The 23,629-nt window shown below is 41.9% G+C and overlaps 3 protein-coding genes across 6 annotated transcripts; 1 reads left to right on the forward strand and 2 right to left on the reverse strand.

Moving 5' to 3' along the window:
• Positions 1-1,579: 1,579 nt before the first annotated feature.
• slmapb (sarcolemma associated protein b) lies at positions 1,580-8,075 on the reverse strand. Of its 3 annotated transcripts, none has more exons than XM_084014489.1 (10): positions 7,955-8,075; positions 7,539-7,574; positions 5,483-5,571; positions 5,278-5,368; positions 4,881-5,183; positions 4,452-4,722; positions 4,109-4,280; positions 3,117-3,251; positions 2,586-2,673; positions 1,580-2,168 (listed from the first exon to the last, which is right to left on the reverse strand). In XM_084014489.1, exons 2-9 carry the CDS (start codon positions 7,564-7,566, stop codon positions 2,590-2,592), a joined length of 1,173 nt encoding a protein of 390 aa, XP_083870615.1. In that variant the 5' UTR covers positions 7,567-7,574; positions 7,955-8,075; the 3' UTR covers positions 1,580-2,168; positions 2,586-2,589. The 3 variants fall into 3 exon arrangements, with proteins under 3 accessions (XP_083870615.1, XP_083870613.1, XP_083870614.1); XM_084014487.1 differs by having other exon boundaries at positions 5,278-5,352; positions 5,443-5,571; XM_084014488.1 differs by lacking the exon at positions 2,586-2,673 and having other exon boundaries at positions 5,278-5,352; positions 5,443-5,571.
• A 3,121-nt stretch (positions 8,076-11,196) lies between these two features.
• Positions 11,197-18,970, forward strand: LOC311017256 (ceramide synthase 5-like). The gene is made up of 10 exons (XM_084015487.1): positions 11,197-11,642; positions 12,639-12,741; positions 12,886-13,016; positions 13,784-13,841; positions 13,998-14,048; positions 14,204-14,296; positions 14,704-14,832; positions 16,305-16,411; positions 17,328-17,484; positions 18,279-18,970. Exons 1-10 carry the CDS (start codon positions 11,467-11,469, stop codon positions 18,420-18,422), a joined length of 1,149 nt encoding a protein of 382 aa, XP_083871613.1. The 5' UTR covers positions 11,197-11,466; the 3' UTR covers positions 18,423-18,970.
• Positions 18,971-19,121: 151 nt separating this feature from the next.
• On the reverse strand, positions 19,122-23,524 carry LOC311017255 (NACHT, LRR and PYD domains-containing protein 3). Of its 2 annotated transcripts, XM_084015486.1 has the most exons (9): positions 23,050-23,164; positions 21,696-22,958; positions 21,442-21,603; positions 21,177-21,350; positions 20,913-21,086; positions 20,009-20,182; positions 19,754-19,927; positions 19,502-19,669; positions 19,122-19,386 (listed from the first exon to the last, which is right to left on the reverse strand). In XM_084015486.1, exons 2-9 carry the CDS (start codon positions 22,934-22,936, stop codon positions 19,326-19,328), a joined length of 2,328 nt encoding a protein of 775 aa, XP_083871612.1. In that variant the 5' UTR covers positions 22,937-22,958; positions 23,050-23,164; the 3' UTR covers positions 19,122-19,325. The 2 variants fall into 2 exon arrangements, with proteins under 2 accessions (XP_083871612.1, XP_083871611.1); XM_084015485.1 differs by having other exon boundaries at positions 21,696-23,524.
• Between the last annotated feature and the right edge of the window lie 105 nt (positions 23,525-23,629).

The raw sequence follows: 23,629 nt of genomic DNA on the forward strand, positions 1-23,629 counted from the left end.
TATTATGTTGCAATAAAGTCCATTAAGCTGAGGCCTGACAAGAAACAGAGTTTAAAAAAAAAGGACGGACAATTTTAGTCCCGCATGGGTCCAAAACACATTCTAAATGTATTATAATTCCCCTCAGTAGCATTAGCATTAGCACCTCCACAAGGCTAGTTTTCTTTTACTTCTCCATCTATATAGTGAACTAGACAGCTTTTTCCAAGTCGCTCATGACAATGAACTTATTCTTAGTGGTTATTTTTTTCATCCCGATCCACAATGAGGTGAATATGTAGATTTTAGGGGTTATTCCCAGAGCAGATGAGTATGTTTACGTGATTTATTTGACTCACATCTCTTCCAGTCTCATCTCCTGGTCATCATACTGTAGTTCAGCACCTCCAGACAGTCTATAAAAATCTGTCCACACACTGCATGTCTTCATTGCACCATTGTGCACGGTGTTGGCAAACTCGAGTCTTTTCCCCGGTGCATTGTTGGCCGGCTGACGCACACATTGTCCTCACCTGAGAAAACCTCAGGGAGCTGACAGAAGGGTGCAGTACAGGTAATATGAGATGAGAGCTAACCTCACACATTATTTTGCTCAAGGGTTGATGCAAAAAAATGCAACATGATTAAATACAATAATAATAGACGATACACACAAGAAGAGCTTACGTACAAGGTTGCAATTATATCAATATGACAGATCACTAGAAGTAAAACCTACTGTAGCAGGAGGTCTGACTTCATATCCATAAAACTTGGCGGCTTCAGTGACTGCCCGCTTACGCAATGACTATAAAAAGGTGCAATTATGAGGTTAAGATCTTTAATTGAGGTCACTCTTACATTTTAGAGCAGTTATTCATCAACTTTAAATCCAAGAAACTATATCTTTCCATCTCTGTGCAAAATACAATTTGTACTTATTTACAGGCAACTGAGCAGAAATAAAAGCTAATCAATAAGATGCATCTATTGATAAAATTAGTTTCCCCCCCCACAAAAATCATATATTGCGTGCAAATATATAACCATGAGAAAACTACTTTACAAGTTTAGTGTTCAAGACATTGAGAGTTTCTTTGGCATGCATTTCAATGATATCGTCTCGTTTTAGATTATATAATAGACTTCCCCATTGGTAAACCAGTGATGTTCAATCTATGGTCAATTGCATTATTTATAAAATGTCTCTTACATATAACTTAATGTCATATGTGATCTTATTGAGAAAACAAACAAAAAAAGAAACTTTACCATCTACAGAAGCAGCTGTATCTTAAATAGACAACAGTCACACAGGAGTTGTTCTTGTGGTTCTTACAACCCTGAACTAGAATCTGTTCATCATAGTTTAAATATATAACTGCAGCTGTTTTACTTCAATCATCATAAAGGAAAAACTGTTAATAGTGCTAAACAAAACTCTGCTCAAATACCTTCCTCGTGTTGCTCAGGAACATCCAAAATGTCCTGAAAACTCCCATTTTTAATTGATATTGATAAAAAACAACAACAATAATATTTTAACTGTGTATTTGTTATGAATCTAGGGCAGTCATCATGCACTCAAATAGGGGCTGCATTATTGTGACAATATTTATTATTCTGACAGTTACAGAGATGTGTTACATTTAGGGAGGTTCAAACTCTAGATGAGCCATCTAAAATATCAATATCAATATCATCATCATCATCATCATCATCCTCACTATATATTTAGAACTATTTAAGTATATAGTGTATCTTTACATTCATTAATCCTATAAGTCATGGTAGTAAACAAAAAAGCCCAACTAGATTTCCATCAAATAATAATAATAATAATAATAATAATAATAATAATAATAATAATAATAATAATAAGGATACAAACAAACTTAATCATTTGCACACAAGACTGACATTCTTTTATTAAAGTCTCTGCCACCTAAAATAGAGCATCTTAAAAATTAAACGGTGTTAAGTACGAGCCCTCCTAATTAATAGTGCAGATATGATAAGGGGGCAAGTTTTTCAGATCTGGTGCAGAGAAATCTGATGACAAATATGGATTCACTCAAGTGCGTGTGCATGTGAGAGTGTGCACATTGCCCTCAGGTCCTGAAGAGCAACGCAGCCGTCACAGCTGCTAGAGCCACGGCAGCAGCAGGCCCCCAGACCAACCACGGTTTCTGAAACGAGCGGTGACACAGAAATGGAGACGTGAACGTCATCACATGAAAACGCCCGTCGTCATCATCATCGTCATCATCATCGCCAAATCTTTGACAGAGGGCCAATGCAGTGCACAGAGAAGGCAAGTTAAATACGGCTCTGTCAGATAAGGATAAGCCCATCAAAGCCAACAGAGAGAAACAGTTGTTAAGCGTTAGCCATCCAGACAAGACAAACAAATGTCAGATGTTGGAACTGTATGATTAGAAAGGTTAGAGAGTCTCTTAATGATTAGAGAGGTTAGAGAGTGTCTTTTTTTTTTAGTTTCCCCCCTGAGAAAAGCATTTTGGGGAATGAGGAAAACCCGATTAATGTCATGCAAGACATTGATGGAAATGAAAGATGTAGGCCGATTTGACAGGAGTAATGTGTACCTTACTACCACAATGCGCCGAAGCACCAATACAGCAAAGCCAGGATAAGGCCGATGACTATTGCTTGGACAGGCAGCAATAGGGATGTCTATAGAAGGGAAGTGATATTACAGTAATCAACTGCAGCTGGACATACTTTTAGTTGGGCGTAGTTTTATTAATAAACCCCTCAGTCAGTAGTCTGTAATTGGTGTTTACACAAGTCTCAAAGTCACACACGGCTGTCAATGTCTGAAAGCAACAGCAAAAGACTGTGGATGAGTGGAGGGGAGCAGATGTGCTGCTGGAATTTAAAAAATAAAATCAATATATTTATACTGCGAATCTTACAAAAGATTCACTTTTATGAACAGATGTCCAATTGAAAATCTGAAGCAAAGCTCATGCTTTTAAAACCAAAACAACTGAAGATGTCTGCCTCTTATGCAAAGCTATGGTGTTTTTTTTTTTTTTAAACATAATTGCAGATTATATATTATTTGTCATTCAATTATATACACTTTTGTTATTGTATGATGGAGCACCACTCACCTTTGTCCCTTTCTCCTTTAATTCATTCAAATTGGCTTTGCACTCCTCAAACTCATCTGTAAGCGACTGCTTTTCCTGCTCAGTCTTCTCATATTTCTCCTTTAGGTCTGACAGCTCCGTCTTGGCCTCCTCAAACTGCACAAAGCAAATTGTTATTTTTGGCTTAGTCAAAAATCACAAATCACTTCCATTTAAATGTATGTTCGGGATGTGTTTGGCTGACAAGGGTGCATGTTGGGGGGGGTCAAAGGTTACTGGTGTCTGTATCTGTGATTGATTTAGGGTGGTCACAGTTTCTCACATGCTTTGTCCTCTCACAGAGCTTGAAAGGGCAATCAAAAGGCCTAGGTGAGATCACTCTGGTTCCACAGGTTCCACTTTCATTCAGTGACTAGAGCCACGCCGCACTGGGAAGGATTTCTTAAGTGAAGGATGGTTTCTGCTATTGAAAACAGTGCCCCTCCTGTTTGAGAGCCTAAACAGTGGCTAATCCATCCCCATCCAGCCTGCTAAACCTGACTGGGAGCATACAGCATTGAGCCACTGCCAACAGCAAGCAAAACGGTGGGCTGCTCTGACTGGAGGATGCTTTAAACTTTCACAATCTGTTGTTTGCCATTCCAGAGAACTGCAGGAATGAGTCCTAAAACCCGGGAAATGAGTCTCCCTCAGGTTAATACAGTCTGTGCGACATACAGTCTGACATTGGATAAGGAACCCTAAACAATACTTTACTTAATTATATACTTTGGCATTTCTTGGCAGTAACCAGCTAATGTAGACAGCTTCATTGGTTACAAAAGGTCTGATAAAAAAAAAAAGGAGTCATAGGATTGAAAACCGACCTGAATAGCAACACGTGCTCACAAAGTGCAAGTGAAAGGGTTCGGGGGTAGAAGCCTTCTTAGCACTAGAGTTAATTGCTAGGACTGATTCTGACATGCTTGACACTTTAGTTTATATTCTGGTCCTTTTTAGTTTGGAGAACACACCTCTCTCTGCAGCGCCTTACTGTGGCTGTCCGCTTCATCCAGTTGGGTTTGCAGCTTGGTGCTATCCTGCTGGTGCTGGAGCTGCAGGGCCGCCAGCCTTTTCTCCAACTCCTGCTGGGACCTCTCCAGGGCTTTGAGGCTGCTGCTCAGCTCAGCATTCTGGGCACGTGAACTACCAGAAACACAACGACACCGAGTTCAATAGGTGGAGGATCACACGAAGACAAGAGTGTGGTGTACTGTGCGACAAACATGTCGGAGCAGAGTCAAGCAAACGAGACAAGAGTGTGCACAAAGGTGGGGGCAAGGCTGAGCTCTTGGTGATGTAGCTCGGTGCTCTGACCTGGCAAGGTCCTTCTCCAGCTGCTGCTGTCTCTGCAGCACTGCCTCTTTCTCAGAGCGCAGGGCTGCACATTCACTCTGCAGGTTGCCCTTTTCTTTCTGGTGAATCTTGAGGAGTTCCTCCTTCTCCGACCTGAGGGAAGCACACTCTGTTTGAAGACCGCTCTTCTCCTTCTGATGCTTATTCACGGAGTCTTGTTTGTCAGATCGCAGGACAGAACATTCCTTGTGAAGGCCATTACACTCTGCCTGCATGGACTGCAGTTCACTGGCTGTGAAAATAAAAGGTTTTATGTAACATTCTCTCAGCAGATGCTCTGTTCTTAATTAGCTGACAGATTAAGTTAGAATTGATAGAAAAGAGCCATATTTCAAATCTCATGGTCATTACTCATCATATTTTGTATCATGTTTTTGCAAAATGATGTACCTTGTATTTCCGCAGTTTTCTGCCACTGCTTGCTCTGTTGCTGAAGGTCACGCTGTAGGTTGTCAATCTCACGCTCATATTTGGTCGCAGTCTGACGCCATTTATCTAGATCCTTCGACACGGTTGCCAGGTTATTTTGGACAGCAGCGACGTCGCGGTCCCGCTCAGCAGTGGCGGCCTCCATGGCACGTTTCAACGCCTTCACCTCATCACGTGCACTCTGGAGCTCCTCGTGTGAACCGGAGGAGACTTCAATCTGCTCTCTGAGAATGACCGTTTCATCTTGGAGCTGCCGCAGCTGGCCTGTCCGGACCACAGTCAGTGTTTACATGAGTGGACATTTTTAGCGGGACAGACGAAACGTTCCAATTCGCAAAAAAAAAACCAAAAGATGTACCTTGAAGATGTTTTATCTGTTTTGCAGACTCCCCAGCTAGTTGCTTATTTTCATTTCTCTCATCCTGCAGGATACCTACAAACAATGTTTGCTTATTTCAAACATTTGTGGGTGTGCACAGTATAAAGTGAAGCAAATAGTGTGTCAAAAGGGTTGTGTTTTCACCTTGTAGCTCCATGCATTTGTGTTTCTCAGTATTAGCTACCTCCTGGGCTTCTCGAAGTTCATCGTTCAAGTGCTCGATCATTTTCTCTGAGTCACTAGATGTTGTTGTGTTTGACCTGTTCAGGTCATCTGATAATGAAATACAGAACAGAAATTATAATCCAGATTAGACATACCTTCCTCTGAACATGAGAGTATCTAGCTGAGAATAGAGCTTCATATCTCCCTGTATAGTCGCACGCACGCACGCGTAGAATTTTAACCACGATGACACATCAGCCAGTAATGTTGGCAATTCACGAATATAAAAATAGAAGGATAACTCATTTCCATCACATTAATTCAGCTTCAGTCCAAAATATTTAACCAGGGCTGACATACTAGATGATTTCCCAAGACATTAAAATTGGACTATTACATAAACTAATTGCGAACCCATAAATAGACAGAACGAAATTATCTGCATTTTTTTTTTGTCCAAGCTTTTATTCCAAATTGTCCATTAACCCGGCAACAAACAAGAATCTGGCACATCCACATTGCTTGTTAACAGTAAGCTACTGTAAACAATACACAAAGGGATTGGACTAGCCAGCGTTGTCAAGGGTCTGTTTTGTTTCCTAGAGGTGGAAACATGCGCCACAAATACTTGGCCTTTGCTATTCCCACTGATTCATCTTAATCCCCTAATCTACCATGGCTGGGAAAAGAGATGACCTCATCTCAGACTGAGCAATTGGCAGAGGCGAAAAACAAAAGGCAGGACAGGTCAAGCATGTGCACCATAAATGGACACATCAGTGGGCCGAGGCTGCCGTGAAACACTGCGTTTGTCGTTAAAACTGTGACATCATTGCGTCTGGCACGGCCGGCTTCGTCAACGTACTGTAAATATGCACTTGTATTGTTAGTAGTGCTACCAGATGGCACTGATAAATATGTCCCTAAAATGAAAGGGTATGCAGCGACAGCTGGAGGCTGGTGGCACCCTCTGACTCGGGCACATGACCACCCTGCTGTGTGCCACACAAAAGGATGGGCGGGCAGCGCTCTGTCCAGCATGTGTGCATGAGGTCGTGCGTTCCCTCACCCATGCATATGTATGAGTGAGAGTCAGAATGTGAGTGGGCTTCCTATGCGTGTGGGTTCGCACAGCTTCATCTTTCAGCGTGAATGATGAGTAGCGCCAGGAGACATTTCAGACGGGGATTAGACCCGACGCGTTATCTTTAGTAGCATTAGTTATCGGAGCCATTAAGTCTAGTGTCACAGAGTGACACCTGACAAAGTAATAATGCGATTAGTTTGTGTATAAAAATACATCTGACTTTTTGGTGGAGGGGGGGAGGGGGGATTTTGAGCATCACACTGCCTCAAGTGACGACAGGGGGAAAAAAATGTAGGAGAAATCTTTTTTTAGCTCAAGTGCTGAAGGCTAAAGCCATCAAGGACTATCTTTCCCCGCTGTCTGTTTCCTTCCCAATGAATGTGACAGCGTTCTTGAACTGAATCGGAGGGTTAGGGCTGTTAGCGCTGAATGTCCACACTATTCAGTGACTCTACAAAACTGCTGATCAAACTGCCAGGAGGGATATTAATTTACAGCTACAAAATGTGCTGTAAGGGACTCAAAATGAGAAATACCCTATCCCTTTGAAAAGACTGAGATGCCGTTGTTGCGAGGACACGCTTTCCTTTGTGCTGCCTATATATTGTGCAGTTGAGCGTTATAAATTCATTCGTCATGCAAAATTGATTCGCTCACTAATATGCCCGAACACATGAATTCCCCAATCATTGCCATCTCTTCAAGTAAGGCACTCTTAAATGTGCTATTACTGTCAGCTAAAGTGTTCTCTGTGCAAACAGAATCCCTCTTCTAATAAGCTGTTGACACTAGAGAAACCAGCCTCTAAAAACAAGGCCATCTTCAGCACCGTAAGCTCTAAAGCCAAAACAACTGCTCCTATAGGAACTCAGACACTCATCCTTACTGTGACTCATGCTTTTCTCTCTCTTCACATTATCAGGTGTGCTGCTGAGTAAGAGCACAAAAAAAAGCCAAGTCATTCACAAAAGAAAGAAAGATGGGTTACCTTTAATGACCAGCTCTTTCTCATCCATTTGCTTATCTGTAAAGAAAATGTACACATTTTATTATATATATATATATATATATATATATATATATATATATATATATATATATATATATATATATATATATATATATATATATATATATAAACAAACAATACATATATTTACCCAAATCAAGAATAAATGTTGACAAATGGAATTAAAATATATATATCTTGACTAAATCACTAAATCATCCTGACTGTGGTTGCTGTAAGTATTTTTAAAAGTTAAATCACAAAAAAATGCATGCTCATCTTTGAAGACAAAGTGTTTTTGAAAGAGACAGCTGCATATTTGCTGAACATTTCCTCTGAGGACTAAGTTGTACAAATAAAAAAGGTAATAAAAACATTTAGCATGAAATATTTACCTTAGGTGATCCAGGAGCTACGGTACTCTGTGTGCTGAGGCTACAGCAGTCCCTGGCATGAAGAACTCTTCTCCAACTATCAGATTTTTTTTTCAGATGCAAAATGGACCAGTCCAAGCTGTGAGATGGGGTAGGGGTTGTGGGGTGCCACTGAGGGGACGGCAGACACTGTGTACCACCACGTCGTGCTATTGTTGGACCGAAGCCAGTGAAGACAAAGACATGATTGAAATAATTTAACAAATGTGGTTAAAAAGCTACACTAAAGGTAAAACAGATGAACGTGATAAAAAACACCACCCCCCCCCTTCCTAAGTATCCCAGCCCCTCCACACTAGGTCATGCATCCGAGTAGGGCATGTCGGAAGCTGCAGCTGCATAGTGACACAGAGAGGTTTTGTTCAGGGAGTCGGGCTGCTCTCTGACCAGTTGGTACTGATGTAAAAACCTACAGGGTGACACAGAATAGGGAAGGCCAGTGTGATAGTGTGTTGGCCTGTATGCGCTGCAACCACCTCCTCTCTGGTTTTGTACCATGGGCACTTTAAATTCATGAATTATTGGCCTTTAGGGTTAGCTCTGTCACCCTGAGGTGCAGAGCTTTGCTGCGACTTTTGCAGTTTGTATTGTTCAGCTGATTTGTATTGTACTGGACTATTAAATTCCTCAGTCTGCCTCTGAAAGGTTTGAGAGGCCGAGGTGAAAACAAGATAGTTAACAAGCAGCGGCCTAAAATGAAAAGCCTGATATTAAAATACACTTACTGCAAGAAAATAAATGTCCCCCTTGTCAAAAGCTTTCATGACTTATTACGTCACGTCAACAATTCCTTGAATAATGCATGAAGTCCACACAGAGGTTTAGAGGACATTTGAGTTTATTTATGATTAACTTCATTCAAGTTATGCAGCCTATCTTCAGTACATCTAGTTTGAGGCTGTATAATTCTAGAGTATTACTGGTGATATTATGTCTCATAATTGTAATACTCACTGGTGCAAGTATCAACAGCTTGTGTGTCAATCATTTGTCTGGTTCAGAATATTCTTAGAAGTTTAATAATAGGAAGTTACAGTCTACTCAAAAAGTGCAAACAGAGAGACTCACGCCCAGTTATTTGCAAAAGTGTAAATTCCAGCTGCCAGTATATTATAAATCCACAACATGCCTGCACGATTAGATAAAGGAAAGCTGCCCCTACATTTTTGCAGCTGCTTGCATCGACGCAATAACAATGCATTTTACCTTTATAAACCTAGGCATAAAAGGGGTGGGACTCTGCAGAAACAAAATATCCTATACATTTAATTAAAAAGACAAAACAGGGACAGATGTCATTAAGACAGTGCCCATATTCCAGCTAGAGATCTCAACCTTGGTTGGCTGGGCAAACTAGTAATAAAGTAAAGGTTAATGATGTATAAAACTGAAAATCATTGACACATTGTCAGTCAATAATCAACCACTCCAACCTTCTACTTTAATCCCAGTAATTGTCTCATCTTAACAAACTGTATTGTGGCATCCCATAAAGGTGATGTTTCACCCTAGTGAGCTAAATGGGGGATAGAGGGTCTTTAACACCATAAGACCAGAAATGGAGGGTAAGCACACATAAACCTGTTTTTGAGAAGGAAAGATTCCAACTCTACTAATGTAAAACTATACAGCAAAACTACATTGACTAAAATGTATGGTGGCCCACAGAATCAATAAATCAATAAAAACCTGAAGTTGCTTAACGATTGCCCTCCAAGGATTTTGTCCTATATGCTCATACCACATTTAATAGCACCCTAGACTCAAACCAAATGCAATAAAACCTGCCTGTTCTAAGCAATAAATGTGTCTTGATGATGTCGCAGAGCCAGGAAGTAAGTAAAGTACAATTACTTTGTGACTGTACTACAAGTAGATTTTCAGCTGTCTGTACTTTTACTTGACTAACTTTTTTATTTTAACTCCTTACATTTTAAGGCAAATAATTCCCGGATATTCCCTGACCAGTGAAACACTGTTTAGTTTTAATGCATTTGATGGGAAATAATCAATTCTTTTTAATTAATATGATGAGTTTGTTAGCCTTGCAAAAAAGAAAAACAGCCAGAAATGTTCATTACATACATTTCAGAGCCTGAACCTACTCACTTTTAAAGAAGTTGAATCAGTACTTCTACTTCTACAAAGTTCTGTTGTATAACCTGCAATGCAATATCTATCTATCTATCTATCTATCTATCTATCTATCTATCTATCTATCTATCTATCTATCTATCTATCTTCTACTTAAGTATAGAATGTCTGTACTTTTGACACCTATGGTCCCAAAGCACCTGTTTCATTATCTTGGAAGCAGTCAATTGAATTCAAATGTCCTGTAATTAATCCTTTTTAATTAAGGGATCCTAATTAAGCCTTTGTGATTGATATAGTGTTCAGGTAACACTGAAACCGTTTTAAGAGAGGTATTGATTCAACTCCAGGATCATTACGGAGGATTATTGCCTTCACTAAAAGGCAGGATTTATTGCAGGGCTCTTGGATTAGAGTGCATTTGTTTCGGTCTAAATTCAAAGTGAACTTCATAAACTGGCAACGTTATTGCGGGGAAGGAAATGTAATTGTTATCTAAGGTTACTGAAGACAATTTACTGTTAAACAGGTTGTGTAACGTTACTCAACTGAAACTTCCAAGTATTTTGAATTGCTATGCCATATACCATCCAATAAACGTTCCTAAACTCAGCTCTGTGTTATATTAAATCAGACAGAAACATTAACAGGTTTGCTTTTCATTCTGTTAGTTTGAATTTACTCACCTTTGTTAGCGAACGTTAGCTTCCCGTATGTAGCTAATAGCTAGCTAAATAACTAGCTAGTTGTTGTTTTTTTACCTGATATTATATAGTTAATATTAGGTGACACGTGGTTAAACACTTTTCTAAGCATTAGAACACTTTTCATGTTGTAACTCACCACAAATCAACCCAGAAATATGGTCAGGTTACTGTTAATTGGCTGTGACGACTAACTTAGCCTTGGCTAATTGGGCTAGGTTTCAGTTGACTTTATAATGTTGGGTGACTTTAAAGCCCCGCCCCCCAACATACTCCTACTTTTAACGGCAGAATATATTGTCAAAGAGGCGGACCCCAACAGGCTATGACCTACATAAAAAAAAAAAGCGGTGTTGTTCAACTTCATTGACATTTTTTGGGGGCTAATCATCGTGTGTGTGTGTGTGTGTGTGTGTGTGTGTGTGGGCGTTGCCTTTCAGCCTTTTCACGTTACGTGTCTTGCCAGCGGTCCGTAGCTTTAACTCGCAGGACTGGAACCAGAAGTGATACTCTCTCTCCCTCGGCGTTAGCGGGAGGAGGTGGAAACATCCCTGGCGGAGTTGTGCTTTTAGTTCATCTAACCCACCAGATGTTCGACAAGTAACTTCCGCCCTTTTTTTGTTTGTTTTTCTCGAGTGTTTTTCTGCTCTCTCTCTCTTCTCTCTCCCCCCACCGATGACTTCCTCAATCACAGACTGGATTTGGAGTGAGAGATTTTGGCTTCCCGAAAATGTTACATGGGCGGACCTGGAGCAACCGCCACCTGGTGTGGAGTATCCCCGGATGAGACACATTCTCTACGCCCTACCTCTGGCGGTCGCGGTTTTCCTACTCAGGCTGCTCTTCGAAAGGTAAACTACATCCCCCCCAAATGTCCTCGTTTTGTCGCTTCATTTTGGGTGTGCTCGGATGAATGGACGAGGGCTCCAGTCTGTGATGCAACTGTTGCACAGAAAGGGAAGAGGAGGGAGGGGGGGCAAGTCACCATTGCAATATCCTAATAATGTGACTCATTCTTTTTATGCACTCAAAATGATCTGCATATATCATCAGGTTTTATGATGTGTATATATATATACATTTTGAATGTATCTACTTTATAGAGGGGATTGCTTCTCAGTCTGTGTCAGATAATTATAGGTTAATTCTCTCCTTGTTGTTTTTGCCTCAGCCTCTTATTGAGAGTGTTGGCATTCCTTTGAGGTGATCCATGAAATGACTCCACCGGCTTTGAAACACGTTTACCTTGCTCGGCAAGAGTTAGGTTTCCCCCCAGCCAGGACTAGATTTAAAATGCCAAAATGGCATTATCTGATCTAATCTATGTGGAGATCACTGAAATCTGAGCTTCTGTGTCTCAGTCTAAACTTTTACAGCAATGTTTTTTAGCTAATTTAGTGCTCCTACCAGAGCCCAGCCTGTGCTTCTATTCATTCATTCACTGGTCAGCTCAGATGATCTTGTGACACACACCATCAGTGTTTTGGTTGGAGGCAGCCTGCCCATCCCCTACTGCTATGTCCTCACGTGACAATGGTCATCATCATCATTATCACGCTGTGTTAAGACTAGGTGCTACATTCCCCCAGGATTCCTCCCGAACCGCTTGCCCCGTGTCTTAAAGGCTCAGTTGTGTGCTCCCCCACCCCTCCCCCCCCAACCTCCAAGACAAAAAGTAAAACATTACTCCGGGAGCAAAATGCAGACGCGACAGTCCAGTTCAACATGCTTCACTTATCTTCCTGACTCTCCTTGTCTGTGTATCTTAATACCTCACCATCTTTGTGTCACCCCCTCCCCCTTCCCCCTCTCTCTTTTTTTTTTTTTTTTTGTCTGTGTGTATACAGGCTTGTGGCCAAGCCCTGTGCCCACATACTTCAGATTCAGGGAGGAGTGCCTCGCCAAGCTCAGCCCAATGCTGTCCTGGAGAGGGTGTTTCAGTCCAAAACGGTACATAAGGCCCATATTTGTTCTGTAGCTTATTAAATGTTCCACCGAGGCATAATGATACGTTGAACAAATAATTCAAGCGGCGTGACAGTCATACTAAGTTGAGAGTATGGAAAACAAGTGATTTCTGTTTGTCCCGTTCAGTGTCCAGACACGAGGCAACTTGAGGGGCTGTCCAAGCAGCTGGACTGGGACGAACGGAAAATACAGAGATGGTTTCGGGTCCGTCGGAACCAAGACAGGCCCAGCCTGCAGAAAAAGTTCTGCGAGAGCATGTGAGTTCCCACTAATGTTCCTACTGAAACCGTGTGCTGTGCTTTCATTGCATTATATATTTTGTGCAGACGGTTATGATGAATCCAAATGGCATTAAGTCTGTCCCAGTTTGGGATGGGATGATACAAGAATTTATTGCACATCAGGATTAAAAAAAAAAAAGCTGTCTAGCTTGCTATCATGGTAGAGATGTGAAAAATAGAGCCTGGTTCAGGATACAAAAATAAAGTATTTTAATGTATTTATCATTTATTTGTGCAGGGAGATCATATGATTTATGATTATTATTATTTATGATTTGATTATTTTATCACAAAAAGGATTAACGCTAAGAAAAGTTGTCTCATCTGTGATGCAATATATAAACATTTGTTTCTTAACAAAATGTAAAGTCACACCAGGATGTTTTAGAGCCAATTGTTAGAGTTTTAAGCATATTTTGAAGGTTATCTGGATAATATCATGAATTGCGATTATTTTGGCCAATGCCTAGTAACAATACAAAAACGCATTATGCCAGAAGCCATCAGGATGTACTTCACAATTTGCAGTGTGCAAGCCAGCATGCTTTTCTGGCCATTCTGCCGTACTAAACCTCTGCACAGCTGATGTGTGAGCCACAGGGTCAAGGTTCACGTAGCAATGTTATGACAAAGTCGTATATATCTCATACTGCATGCACGGTATGTGCTTTGTAAAGGCAGCGGCCGTGTGCGCTGAAAGAATGCCGTTTTGAAGAAAGGCCTTTTTGCTCTTTCACCTTCAGGTGGCGATTTACATTTTACCTGGGGATCTTCATCTACGGCATTCGACATTTGTGGGTGGTGAGTGGAATTGGCATACTGATTGTATTCTGCACGATACCGACGCTGTTGCATTGGAGGTGTTGCATAGCTTTAATTGAAAGGCGATGGAGCTGTCTGTATATTTTTTTCTTGATCTAATCATTTTTACATTTAATCGTTCTTTTTTTCCATCAGTCACCTTGGATGTGGGACACCAGACAATGTTGGTACAACTACCCTTTTCAGGTTAATATTTTTTTTTTATTGTATTTTATAAACTCACACAATCATCATAGTCAGTTGCCTATATAAGGATTTCAATCTCTCCTGCGCCATATTGTTGGCAGGCAAGTTGGCCTACATATTTGTTAATGGTGTTTTTGTTTCACTCCCTCCAAAAGCCTCTGAGCCCTGGACAGTTCCCCCACTATGCGGCTGAGCTCGCTTTCTATTGGTCTCTGATGTTTTCCCAGTTTATAGACATTAAACGCAAGGTGAGTGAACAACAGCTTAACTTTCACTATTGTGCTTCCCATCTCTTGACCTTGTTTGTGTATCGGAGCACCATTTTGTGTCCACTTCACACGATACCCATGAGTGTCTGTTTTTACGAGCTGAACCTTCACCACCAGTGTGTGAGAATTAGCTTATTATAATGCACTCTGGCAGAACAGGTTAGGCGATAGAACCGTGCAGTGCCACAATGACAGATGTCTTAGTCATCAGCCTGTCATCCCAGTATTTACACGTCTGTCCGTCGGTGTCGTTACCCGACGGCCCTTTTGATGGACGCACACAGATAGGCAGTGAGGGTGACAGCTATCTCATTGTTCTCAGGTGTTTGTTTTACAGCCAGTCTGAGCACCCCATTTATTTGTCTTTTTCATTTCACCGACGACAGGATTTCATCATCATGCTTGTCCATCACCTGGCCACCATATTCCTCATCACATTCTCCTACGCCAACAACATGCTAAGAGCCGGCACTTTGGTCATGTGTGTGCACGATGCATCCGACATCTTCCTAGAGGTAAAGAAACGCCTTGCGGACAAACTGACAAACTGCTTTAGCGGGTTCAACAGCACACTTTGTACAACACAGCTGTGTACATATGAGCGTCGACATGATAGCGGCGTGCTGTGGGCTCCTTGTATGACCTGTCTGGCAGAAGAATGCACATCTCTTAGAAGCACTGCAATGACGAGCTGCCACTGAAATGTGGCAGTACGAGGTGTGCCGGTAGGTAGTCGACTAAGGAGCAGTTTCCACCAAGCTGAGAGCAGGGGTGGGGGGGTAAATATAGACAGTGCAGGCAGTGTGATACCTCTAAGGCCTATGGAAGGACTACTCAACTGGCGGCCAGCCGATCAGCTGTGTACAAATGAAATTTCAAAGCTGAAGAAGAAAAATATCCTGCAAATAATGGACATTTTGCCACAACAAAACAAACCCATACCTGATAATGTTGTGGTGTGAAAAGAGGCTTTTCTACAGCTATGTGACAATATCATACAGTAGATATGGAACACTGACACGTACAGACGATGCACGGCAGCAGCAACTTATTTAGACCATCAGGGTGAGAGTGAGAAGTATACACAAATATATTGTAATTCACTTCCATGCATGCTGATCAGAGTAATCTCAGTCAGCCGCTACCTCTCCTCTTACACGGCGCACACGCATGCAGGAGCGAGAGTCGCTATGGTTACGTGCACGCTCCGTTTCTCTGTCGCTGAGAAACTTTCTGCCAATTAGCCATTCTTGATTGATTTGTGGTTTTCATAGCCGCCTCAATCCAACTCATCAACGCCAGTGCAGGTGGCTGGAGAGTTTGTCTGTTTTAAATTACATTATTTTTTCAGTGTCCCTCATATTTGATTTCTAAACATAACCAGGCGCCCAGGGTAATGAGCACAGATCTTTTGTTATATTATATTTTGAAGAAAAATATGTGTAATATCCAGGGTATCTCAAATTTAGACACAAATTTAGAGAGATATTCACAATACATAATATATTAGTGACTAATCCGACTGTAAAACCCAACATTGTTGTTCAAACACCTAATGGGGTGTGTCCGTGTGCGAGTTTGCTTCCTAACTAGGGGCTAGCGTGCACCAGGGCCTCTCTAACTCCCGTCGTTGCTCTGTAGAGGAAACATGTCGATTAAAATTAACCTTGGTATCCCACACGGTGGAAATTTGTACATACAGTTCAAGACCACGACATACTCGTAATAAAACGCATTTGATCACATCTTTGCGTATGTCGTCCTCCACTGTGATTGGACAGCTGGGTGAAAAGCGACAGTGATGAGCGAAGCTGAACGTTTACATTTTACTTTCCGCGACCAGAAAAAAAAACATCCAAAGGTGCAGCACCTCGTCACACTGCTGGCGTCTGTACTCTTTGTACTACTGTTATGAGACTGTATTACTGCAGATACTGGGATGTGTCTTAATACTGTGAATCCTTAATTCTTTCTTTTTCCCCCCAAGGCTGCCAAGCTGGCCAACTATGCCAAGTACCAGAGGCTATGTGATGGCCTGTTTGTGATGTTCAGCATAAGCTTTTTCATCACTCGACTTGTCATCTATCCTTTCTGGTGAGTCAAATGAGCCAATTTACTAATCAAATTGCATACGTTGGCCTACTTGTCACATGTTTAACTATTAGAAGCTGTTTTTAAACCAAATTAGTGTCTTAATGAATTAAAATAATATGTAAAGCATTGAAGGAATGAGTCCTGGAAATGAGTCAGCATTTCTTGCGGTTAAGGTTCCCTCGTCTCCAAGTCAGTGGGTCTTTTGTTAGGTGCCTGAAAGAAGGCCTGTGGTAAACACAAGCTCGAGAGATTTTATCATTTTATTCCATGATATGAAATGTGTCAGTAAATACACCTTTTGTTAGTGTTGAAGCTTTTGTGTGTCGTAAAAGTCAAGCTGAAATTAATTTTTTTTTTTTTAGATCGCATTCCCGGTCATATTGTGCACCTATTTAACAACATATGTAAAAAAAAAGTATCAATATCTTTGTATTTTTATATATAAAAAACAACATGCATACTTCAGCTAGTACCAACCAATAATATCATGACGTGCATCCATATATCAATCTGCATCTTCGGCTCGGCACACGCCTAGAAAAGGGCGTGAGCCGATCTTTTCAACGATTAAATCAAATTCCTCCCGTGCGTTACGTCCCGCCTCCCTATCACGTTTCACTCGGAGATACTAGATATTCTTGAAATGTGTTTTTGGCTTGACTTAGAAAAACAAATTGCGGTTGCTAACAAGTGGCTGAATGAGACTATAAGCCTCATCATGCTGACTTTTCCGTCTTTACAGCCTAACATTAGTTTTAACTTGTGTTGACGCCTCATTTGTGAAGATTATAATAAACCCAGTTTATTTCATACAATATTCCAAAATTGTTTTGTTTTTTTTCCAACAACTTCCGGGGTTGGCCTACAAACCATCGTCAAAGAGAACCCCAGTAACCTCTGTGTTTGTGTGTTGCAGGGTTGTTTACAGTGTTCTGGTGGAGAGCTGGGAGATCGTCGGGCCATACCAGGCCTGGTGGCTGCTCAACGGGTTGCTGTTGGTGCTGCAGACTCTTCACGTCATCTGGTTCTACCTCATCGCTCGTATCGCTATCAAAGCCATATTCAAGGGAAAGGTGGGTGTCGCAGTCTGTTTTAGGGGTGCAGTTTTGAGCCACGTTAGCGGCTTCTTTCTACCACTTTGGTCCAGACTGTAATATCTCAACAAGGCCACGTTTTTATTTACACGGCACATTTCAGCGACAAGGCAATTCAAAGCACTTTACGTACAAAAGACAAAGTGCAAATGAAACCTGTTGCAACATCAACAACTATTGGTTGGATTGCCATGAAGTGACTACTATTACTACTGACTTTGGTGATCCTCTCTAGCACCACAATGTGACATTTATGTTTTCGTATAATATCTCTGCTACTATTGGATGGATTGCCACTAAATTTGGTAGAGACAAAGACGTTCCCCCTTAACGTAAATCGTAATAACTTCTTTCCATCGAGTGTAATCATCAGGTCCATTTTAGTTTGTCTAATACATTGGTTCATAACCGAATACCCTTAAAAATTACAGACATCCCTATCCGCCCTTGCTGTACTTTTGTGTTTAGTAGGAATGGGAGATTATTTATTTATTATATATTTATAGCGCATCAGGATAAAAAATCCATCATGGTGAATTTCCATTATTGGGATATAATCGTAAATATTGTCATGAGTTTTATTTATGATCGTCAAGGTAGAGAAGCTATTATTGTGGCCAGGATAATTGCGATATGAAATTTTCATATCGTCCCATGCCTAATTAGAAAATGTCCCTAAGCCTCACAGAGCTGCTGGCGTGGCTGTTTTACTTTCCCCACTGTTCCACGTGTTGGTAAAACTGTCCTAATCCTATTTGTATTTCGTTGTACAGGTGTCAAAAGATGAACGCAGCGACATCGAGAGCAGCTCGGACGAGGAGATTTATTCCAGTTCCGGTAAAAGTCCCAGTCAGACCCTAAAACCAAAGGACACAAGTCATACTGGTAACCTTAATGGAGAAACTCGTGAGCACTGAGTGCCATGAGATGGGATGTTTACTTCCAGTGTGGTTTTTTTATTCACCTGCTGCGTGCCTGTGTGACCAAGCTTGTCACTTTGACCTCCTGAAAAAGACAGCAAAATCTTTTTTTGTTTGTTTGTTTGTTGTTTTTTTTAAACCAAAGATTTGCAGAGTGGAGTGAGAGTGGACTTGGATACAGGCGAACTTTGTGTGGAATAGAGACTGTCTAACGGAGTCAGGTTTACACTGGCTTTTTGCTTCTGGTAATAGACAGAGAAAATGTGTGTGTGTGTCGGCGCCTCGTTGTATATGTGTGTGTCTGTATGCGCGTGTTTATACATTAAGGAATTGAAACGAGAGCATGTCAGTACTGCTATTTTTTTTCCAAACTCATTTTCTACATGTAAATACATTTTATTTGTCAAATTGGTAATATATTTACAGCTGTAAAACAATTCACTGCAATCTGTCTTACTGAATATACCGCTTACACCCCCGTGTAAGTGAAATGTTTCTTAAAATGCCAAAGATTTCTTAATAAAAAGATGATTGTACCAAATCTGGCGATGAATGTGTAGGATTTTTATTATTTCACAGGTTGAACTTGACTTTTTTATAGATTATTTTCATTCAGCTGCTGATATTTTCTTGAGTAATCATGCAAAGTGCAATTTCCTTGAGGTAAATTTATAATTTCTTGTTTAGTCAGACAGTCCAAACCTCAATATTTACTTTCACATAAAACAAGGCTAAGAAGATTTCAAATTTAAAGTGCTCCAATGCCACTTACCCTCGAAATAGGGCTTAAAATCAATATTTTTCAGTTATTTGATAAATTAATTAATCCACTTAACGTTTCAGTAAAACAAATACACACTTCCTCTAGCAGTCTGAGATAGATGGACTAATCCGTCTTCTTCAGTATCTTATTTTATCACACTCGTCCAACCTGTCATCAGAGAAGTTGTTGTACATCAGGCTGAAAGAGACAAAAGCAGCAGTTAGGTGCCGGCTTCAAAGCCTTTTCTAAACTTTGTGTTAAGTGCACTGGGGTCAAGACGGTTTATAATTAACCGGGAGGGAATCGGGCTCACTTCATCTCCTGCATGTTGTGGCCTTCCTGCATGACTTGGACTAGGGCTGGGACCGAGGCGTCGGTCAGCGAGTTGTTTCTCAGTTCCAGTCTCTTCAAAGTCCCGCTGGCTCTTATGGCGGCACACATGTCCTCGACGCAGGCGTCCGTCAAATCGCACATCTCAACGCTAAACGGGGAGAGAGGGGCAGATTTTAATGTCAGGATAAAAAAATTTTTTTGTTTTTCTACTGGTATCGTTTTGGCAACTCACTCCAGTTCCTCCAACACACAGCTTGGATGTGCAACAGCATCCCAGAGATGTTTGACTCCTTGCTCTCCTACTGCGTTTATACCTACAATCAGGGACTTGAGTCGGGAAGTGCCGCTCGTCAGCACCGAGCTCAGCTCCTTGAAGACGGGCCGGGTTAAATCGCATCGTTTCAAGCTGTAGGGTAATATACATCACATGTTTGTGAGAAGTGGCACTTCATCACTGAGCATTCAGTGTCAAAACACGTGACTCTACCTGAGCTTTTCCATTGGACATCCAGGCTGACGGAGGGCTCGGCAAAGCAGCAGCGCCCCCTCCTGGCCCAAATCGTTCAATGACAGGTCCAGCTCTGACAGAGAGCAGTGCTCAGACATCATGGCCTCCATCAAATGAGAACAGCATGCACCCGTCAACTCGCTGTTAAAGAAGCTGAAATTCAATAAAATGTAAATCATCTGTCAGTGATTGTGACAAAATCATATCAAGACATACAAGTAGTAAAAATACTTTCTGTTCTTAAGTACAATTTTTAGGGGTTTTTTTCTGACAGCTTTTTATTTTACTCCTTTCATTTTAAAACAAATATCTGGACTTTCTACTCTAAAAAAAATAGCCAGTAGAAATGTCCTTAATAGGGATACTTTTTACTTCATAATTTGAGTACATTTCAGAGCCTGTACTTTTTCACTTGAGTAAAAGTATATTTCTACTTCAGCACAGAAAATCTACCAAAACATCGGATTATTTTACACCAAAACTCATGATTAAATGAGAAATTACTCTGCACTTTTAATTTGTCAGGTATTTAATTCACATGACAGAATACTAAACCACATGGTCATTTCAAATACACTAATTATTTGAGTTACCAGAAACCATGCTTTATTGTGATATACATCACTTAAAGAGATATTAAATTATGTATATTGTGATAAAAGATTTTGGCCATAATGCCCAGCCCTACTACATAGCAAGCGGGTCTTACTGCTGTGTTTCCATGGTTTTGCATACGGCAGCCGTGGAAATTGAGGGGAATTCAGTTGGTTGCAATCTCCAACCACACCACTAGATGCCACCAAATCCTACACATTGTGTCTTTAAAGGGGCACACTCAAATTATGTATTTTGAGTGTCCTTTTTAATTCTCTCACGGACTTACTTGAGGCTCTGAAGTTTGCAAAGTGGATGTTGCAGGGCCTTGCACAAAACCTCCACTCCTCTCTCGCCAATCAAGTTGTTATTCAGGCTCACTTTTCTCAACTCGGACTGGCCCGAACACAAAGCTGCTGATAAAGCCTCCATGGATGGAGTGGTCAACGCACAGCTGTAAAGCCTTTCAATAAACAAAATCAGTTAGATTTGCAACAATAAAGCAAAAAACAAAAAAAACAACATGTAATATGTTACTACCCTATATACGTACTTGATTTCCTGAAGTTTGCAGAGAGGACTATTCAGCGCTTTGCACAGTTTTATGAAGCCCTGGTCCCCGATCGGATTACACCTCATGTCTAACACGCACAGCTGAGATGAACCCGACGTCAGGACGGACGCCAGATCTCCACAGATTGCCTCCGTGACTCTGATTGCTAAAATTCTGAAAGAAAAAGCAAAACATCAAGGACTTATTAGCATTCATTTGTTAACTAAAGGCCCATTTGAAAGACGGCCTTCAGCTTTAATCCTACTTTAATGTGTGCAGCTTGCAGTTTCCGAGTCCAGTGCAGAGCATTTTGAACTTCTCATCTTCGAGACGGCTGTTAGAGAGATCCAGTTCCTTGGTGAAGCCTCTGCTGAGAGCTGAGGCCAGATGAGCGACCGCTCCAGTACTCAAGTGGCTGGATGACAAGCTGGGGGACACAACAGAGCAGTCAAACGTCATGGCAAACATTAAATGATTGATGCCTCAACGTGTGATTTTCTTTTTTTTACCATGACTTACATTATCTTATGTGACAAGCTCATAATCGGAGCCAGCATCTCAGCTTGTTCCTCCGTCAGATTCATCGTACGGTACAGATTCAACTGCTCCATCTCGCCGAGGCAGGAGACGACATAATTCAGAGCTGCACAGTCCTGGAGGCTCAGGTCTCCATAGCCGATGCCTATTCGTGCTGAGGGTGTGACGATCTCCTTCACCAAACTCTCATTTTGAGCTTGGTGGAGCAGATGGAAGCAGCGGTAATGGTCAACTCTATGGCATTCCGTCAGCGTCTCCTCTGAGCTGCTTTTAAACCAGCGCTTGAAATCCGCAGTCCGATCGGGGCTCAGATCCCCGAGCTGGGTCTCCAGCGGTCTGCGCTGAAGTGGCTCCGAGAGCCCTGACAAGAACATATCTAGAAACTCTGCATGGCCTTTGTGGTTTTCCAGCATCTTCTCCACACCTTCTGACGTCAACTTGCCCAAAAAGAATGACACAGCCAAGATGAACTCCTGCATCAGTCGGGAGTGGAAGGAGAAGACACGTTTAACTGACGGGTCACCGTCTACTTGCAAGAAAACGCCAACTGAGGTGAGAAACTGTCCAAAACCAAATGAATCTAGTTCCTCTTTGGTGCAGCTCAGATGCTGGTCAAGGGAGCAATGGGTGGCCATCTTGCCGAGGGCCGACACTAGTTCTCTGTTGCAGGCTTCGTTCAATTCGAGCGCCTGGATCAGGTGGACCAAGGCGGCTACATACAGCTGAGATACTGTTTCAGGAAGATCGGCTCCAGCATCCATCAGAGACTTGTAAACAGAGCAAACTGTCCAACAAAATCTTGGGGAGGTGCAGATATCATAGAAGCCTAAAGTATTTTCCATGTGCATTTGTGCTTTGTTTGCAGCGGCCGGGTCAGTGAAGAACCCCTTGAAGTAGGCTTCTCTTTGTGGCTTCAGAAACCCCAATACCTCCACCCGGGTGCCACTCAGAAACGTCAGACAGTCGCCGGGCCTGGTCACCAAAACAAAGGCAGCTCCTTTCAGCAGCGATCCATGAAGCAAGCTGGCTACTAAACAGGACAGCGGGGCTGCCTTGCTGGGGTCAGAGCAGAGGGGCTGGACGGCCGGGTCCAGGCTGTGCCGGCACCAATCCAGATCATCAAAGACAAACAACACATCCTCAGGCTTCTGGAGGAGCTGGGGCATGGACTCGGGAGGGATGTGACCGTGATGCTGCAGCATCAACGTCTCCAAGGACAGCATCCCATCGAGACAATTTAACTCCCTGAAGCGGAAGTGGAAAACGTGTGAGAAGTTTTGAAGGTGCTCTCCTTTTGCCCAGCCCACAACCAGCTTCACCAGGGCAGTGGTTTTACCTGACCCTTCAGGACCGACCAGCATCACAGTTCTGAGTCCGTCCGACAGAGCGACATGGATGGCACGGTCGAGGGAGGGAAGATTGTCCTCCACATTCCCGTCTTTCGCCAGAGGAGATATGTGCTTATTGTTGTTTATCACACTGGCGGGCAGCTCTCCACCGACAAGTGTTGCAACGCCATTTGGCCTCAGGATGCGAGTCAGCACAGCGTCTTTGTCCATGGTGTAAATCAACTGTCACCAGTGAGATGAAACCAAACAGAACGCAGTTAAAAATAGTTGACTGTCTGCATGCAACGTCGCCTGCTAATTAGCGCACCATGCATTTAACCGCGCTGCCTGACTTTAAAAGCCGTCTACACACACGTCCAACAAGGTACAGTAACGACGCAGGTTTGAAACGTTTCAAAACACGGAAGTGGAAGTACAGTTACATGTTCAGCCTTGTACGCAGTGCAGCTGGGAGATAATTGCTTGACGTCGTGAAGACAACTTATATGAAGCAGACAGATTTGAAGTTCGTTCGTGGGGAAACGCCTACACAGACTATACAGCCAATAAAACCACGAGTTGTACGAA

This window comes from Eutrigla gurnardus, assembly GCF_963514095.1.
Source record: "Eutrigla gurnardus genome assembly, chromosome: 8".
NCBI classification, from domain to species: Eukaryota; Metazoa; Chordata; class Actinopteri; order Perciformes; family Triglidae; genus Eutrigla; species Eutrigla gurnardus.

What these genes read in the sequence shown, in the direction of transcription:
- slmapb (XM_084014487.1), bottom strand. Translation starts at nt 7,566, where the DNA reads ATGGATGAGAAAGAGCTGGTCATTAAAG. An exon ending in CAAATGCATGGAGCTACAAG is followed by an intron (nt 5,353 to 5,442) that starts GTGAAAACACAA and finishes CATTGTTTGTAG; the next exon opens with GTATCCTGCAGGATGAGAGA. An exon ending in CTGGAGAAGGACCTTGCCAG is followed by an intron (nt 4,281 to 4,451) that starts GTCAGAGCACCG and finishes TGTTTCTGGTAG; the next exon opens with TTCACGTGCCCAGAATGCTG.
- LOC311017256 (XM_084015487.1), top strand. Translation starts at nt 11,467, where the DNA reads ATGACTTCCTCAATCACAGACTGGATTTGGAGTGAGAGATTTTGGCTT. An exon ending in CATCCGACATCTTCCTAGAG is followed by an intron (nt 14,833 to 16,304) that starts GTAAAGAAACGC and finishes TTTCCCCCCAAG; the next exon opens with GCTGCCAAGCTGGCCAACTA. An exon ending in AAGCCATATTCAAGGGAAAG is followed by an intron (nt 17,485 to 18,278) that starts GTGGGTGTCGCA and finishes TTCGTTGTACAG; the next exon opens with GTGTCAAAAGATGAACGCAG.
- LOC311017255 (XM_084015485.1), bottom strand. Translation starts at nt 23,272, where the DNA reads ATGGACAAAGACGCTGTGCTGACTCGCATCCTGAGGCCAAATGGCGTT. An exon ending in TGCAAACTTCAGAGCCTCAA is followed by an intron (nt 20,183 to 20,912) that starts GTAAGTCCGTGA and finishes ATTGAATTTCAG; the next exon opens with CTTCTTTAACAGCGAGTTGA. An exon ending in TGTGTGTTGGAGGAACTGGA is followed by an intron (nt 19,670 to 19,753) that starts GTGAGTTGCCAA and finishes CTCCCCGTTTAG; the next exon opens with CGTTGAGATGTGCGATTTGA.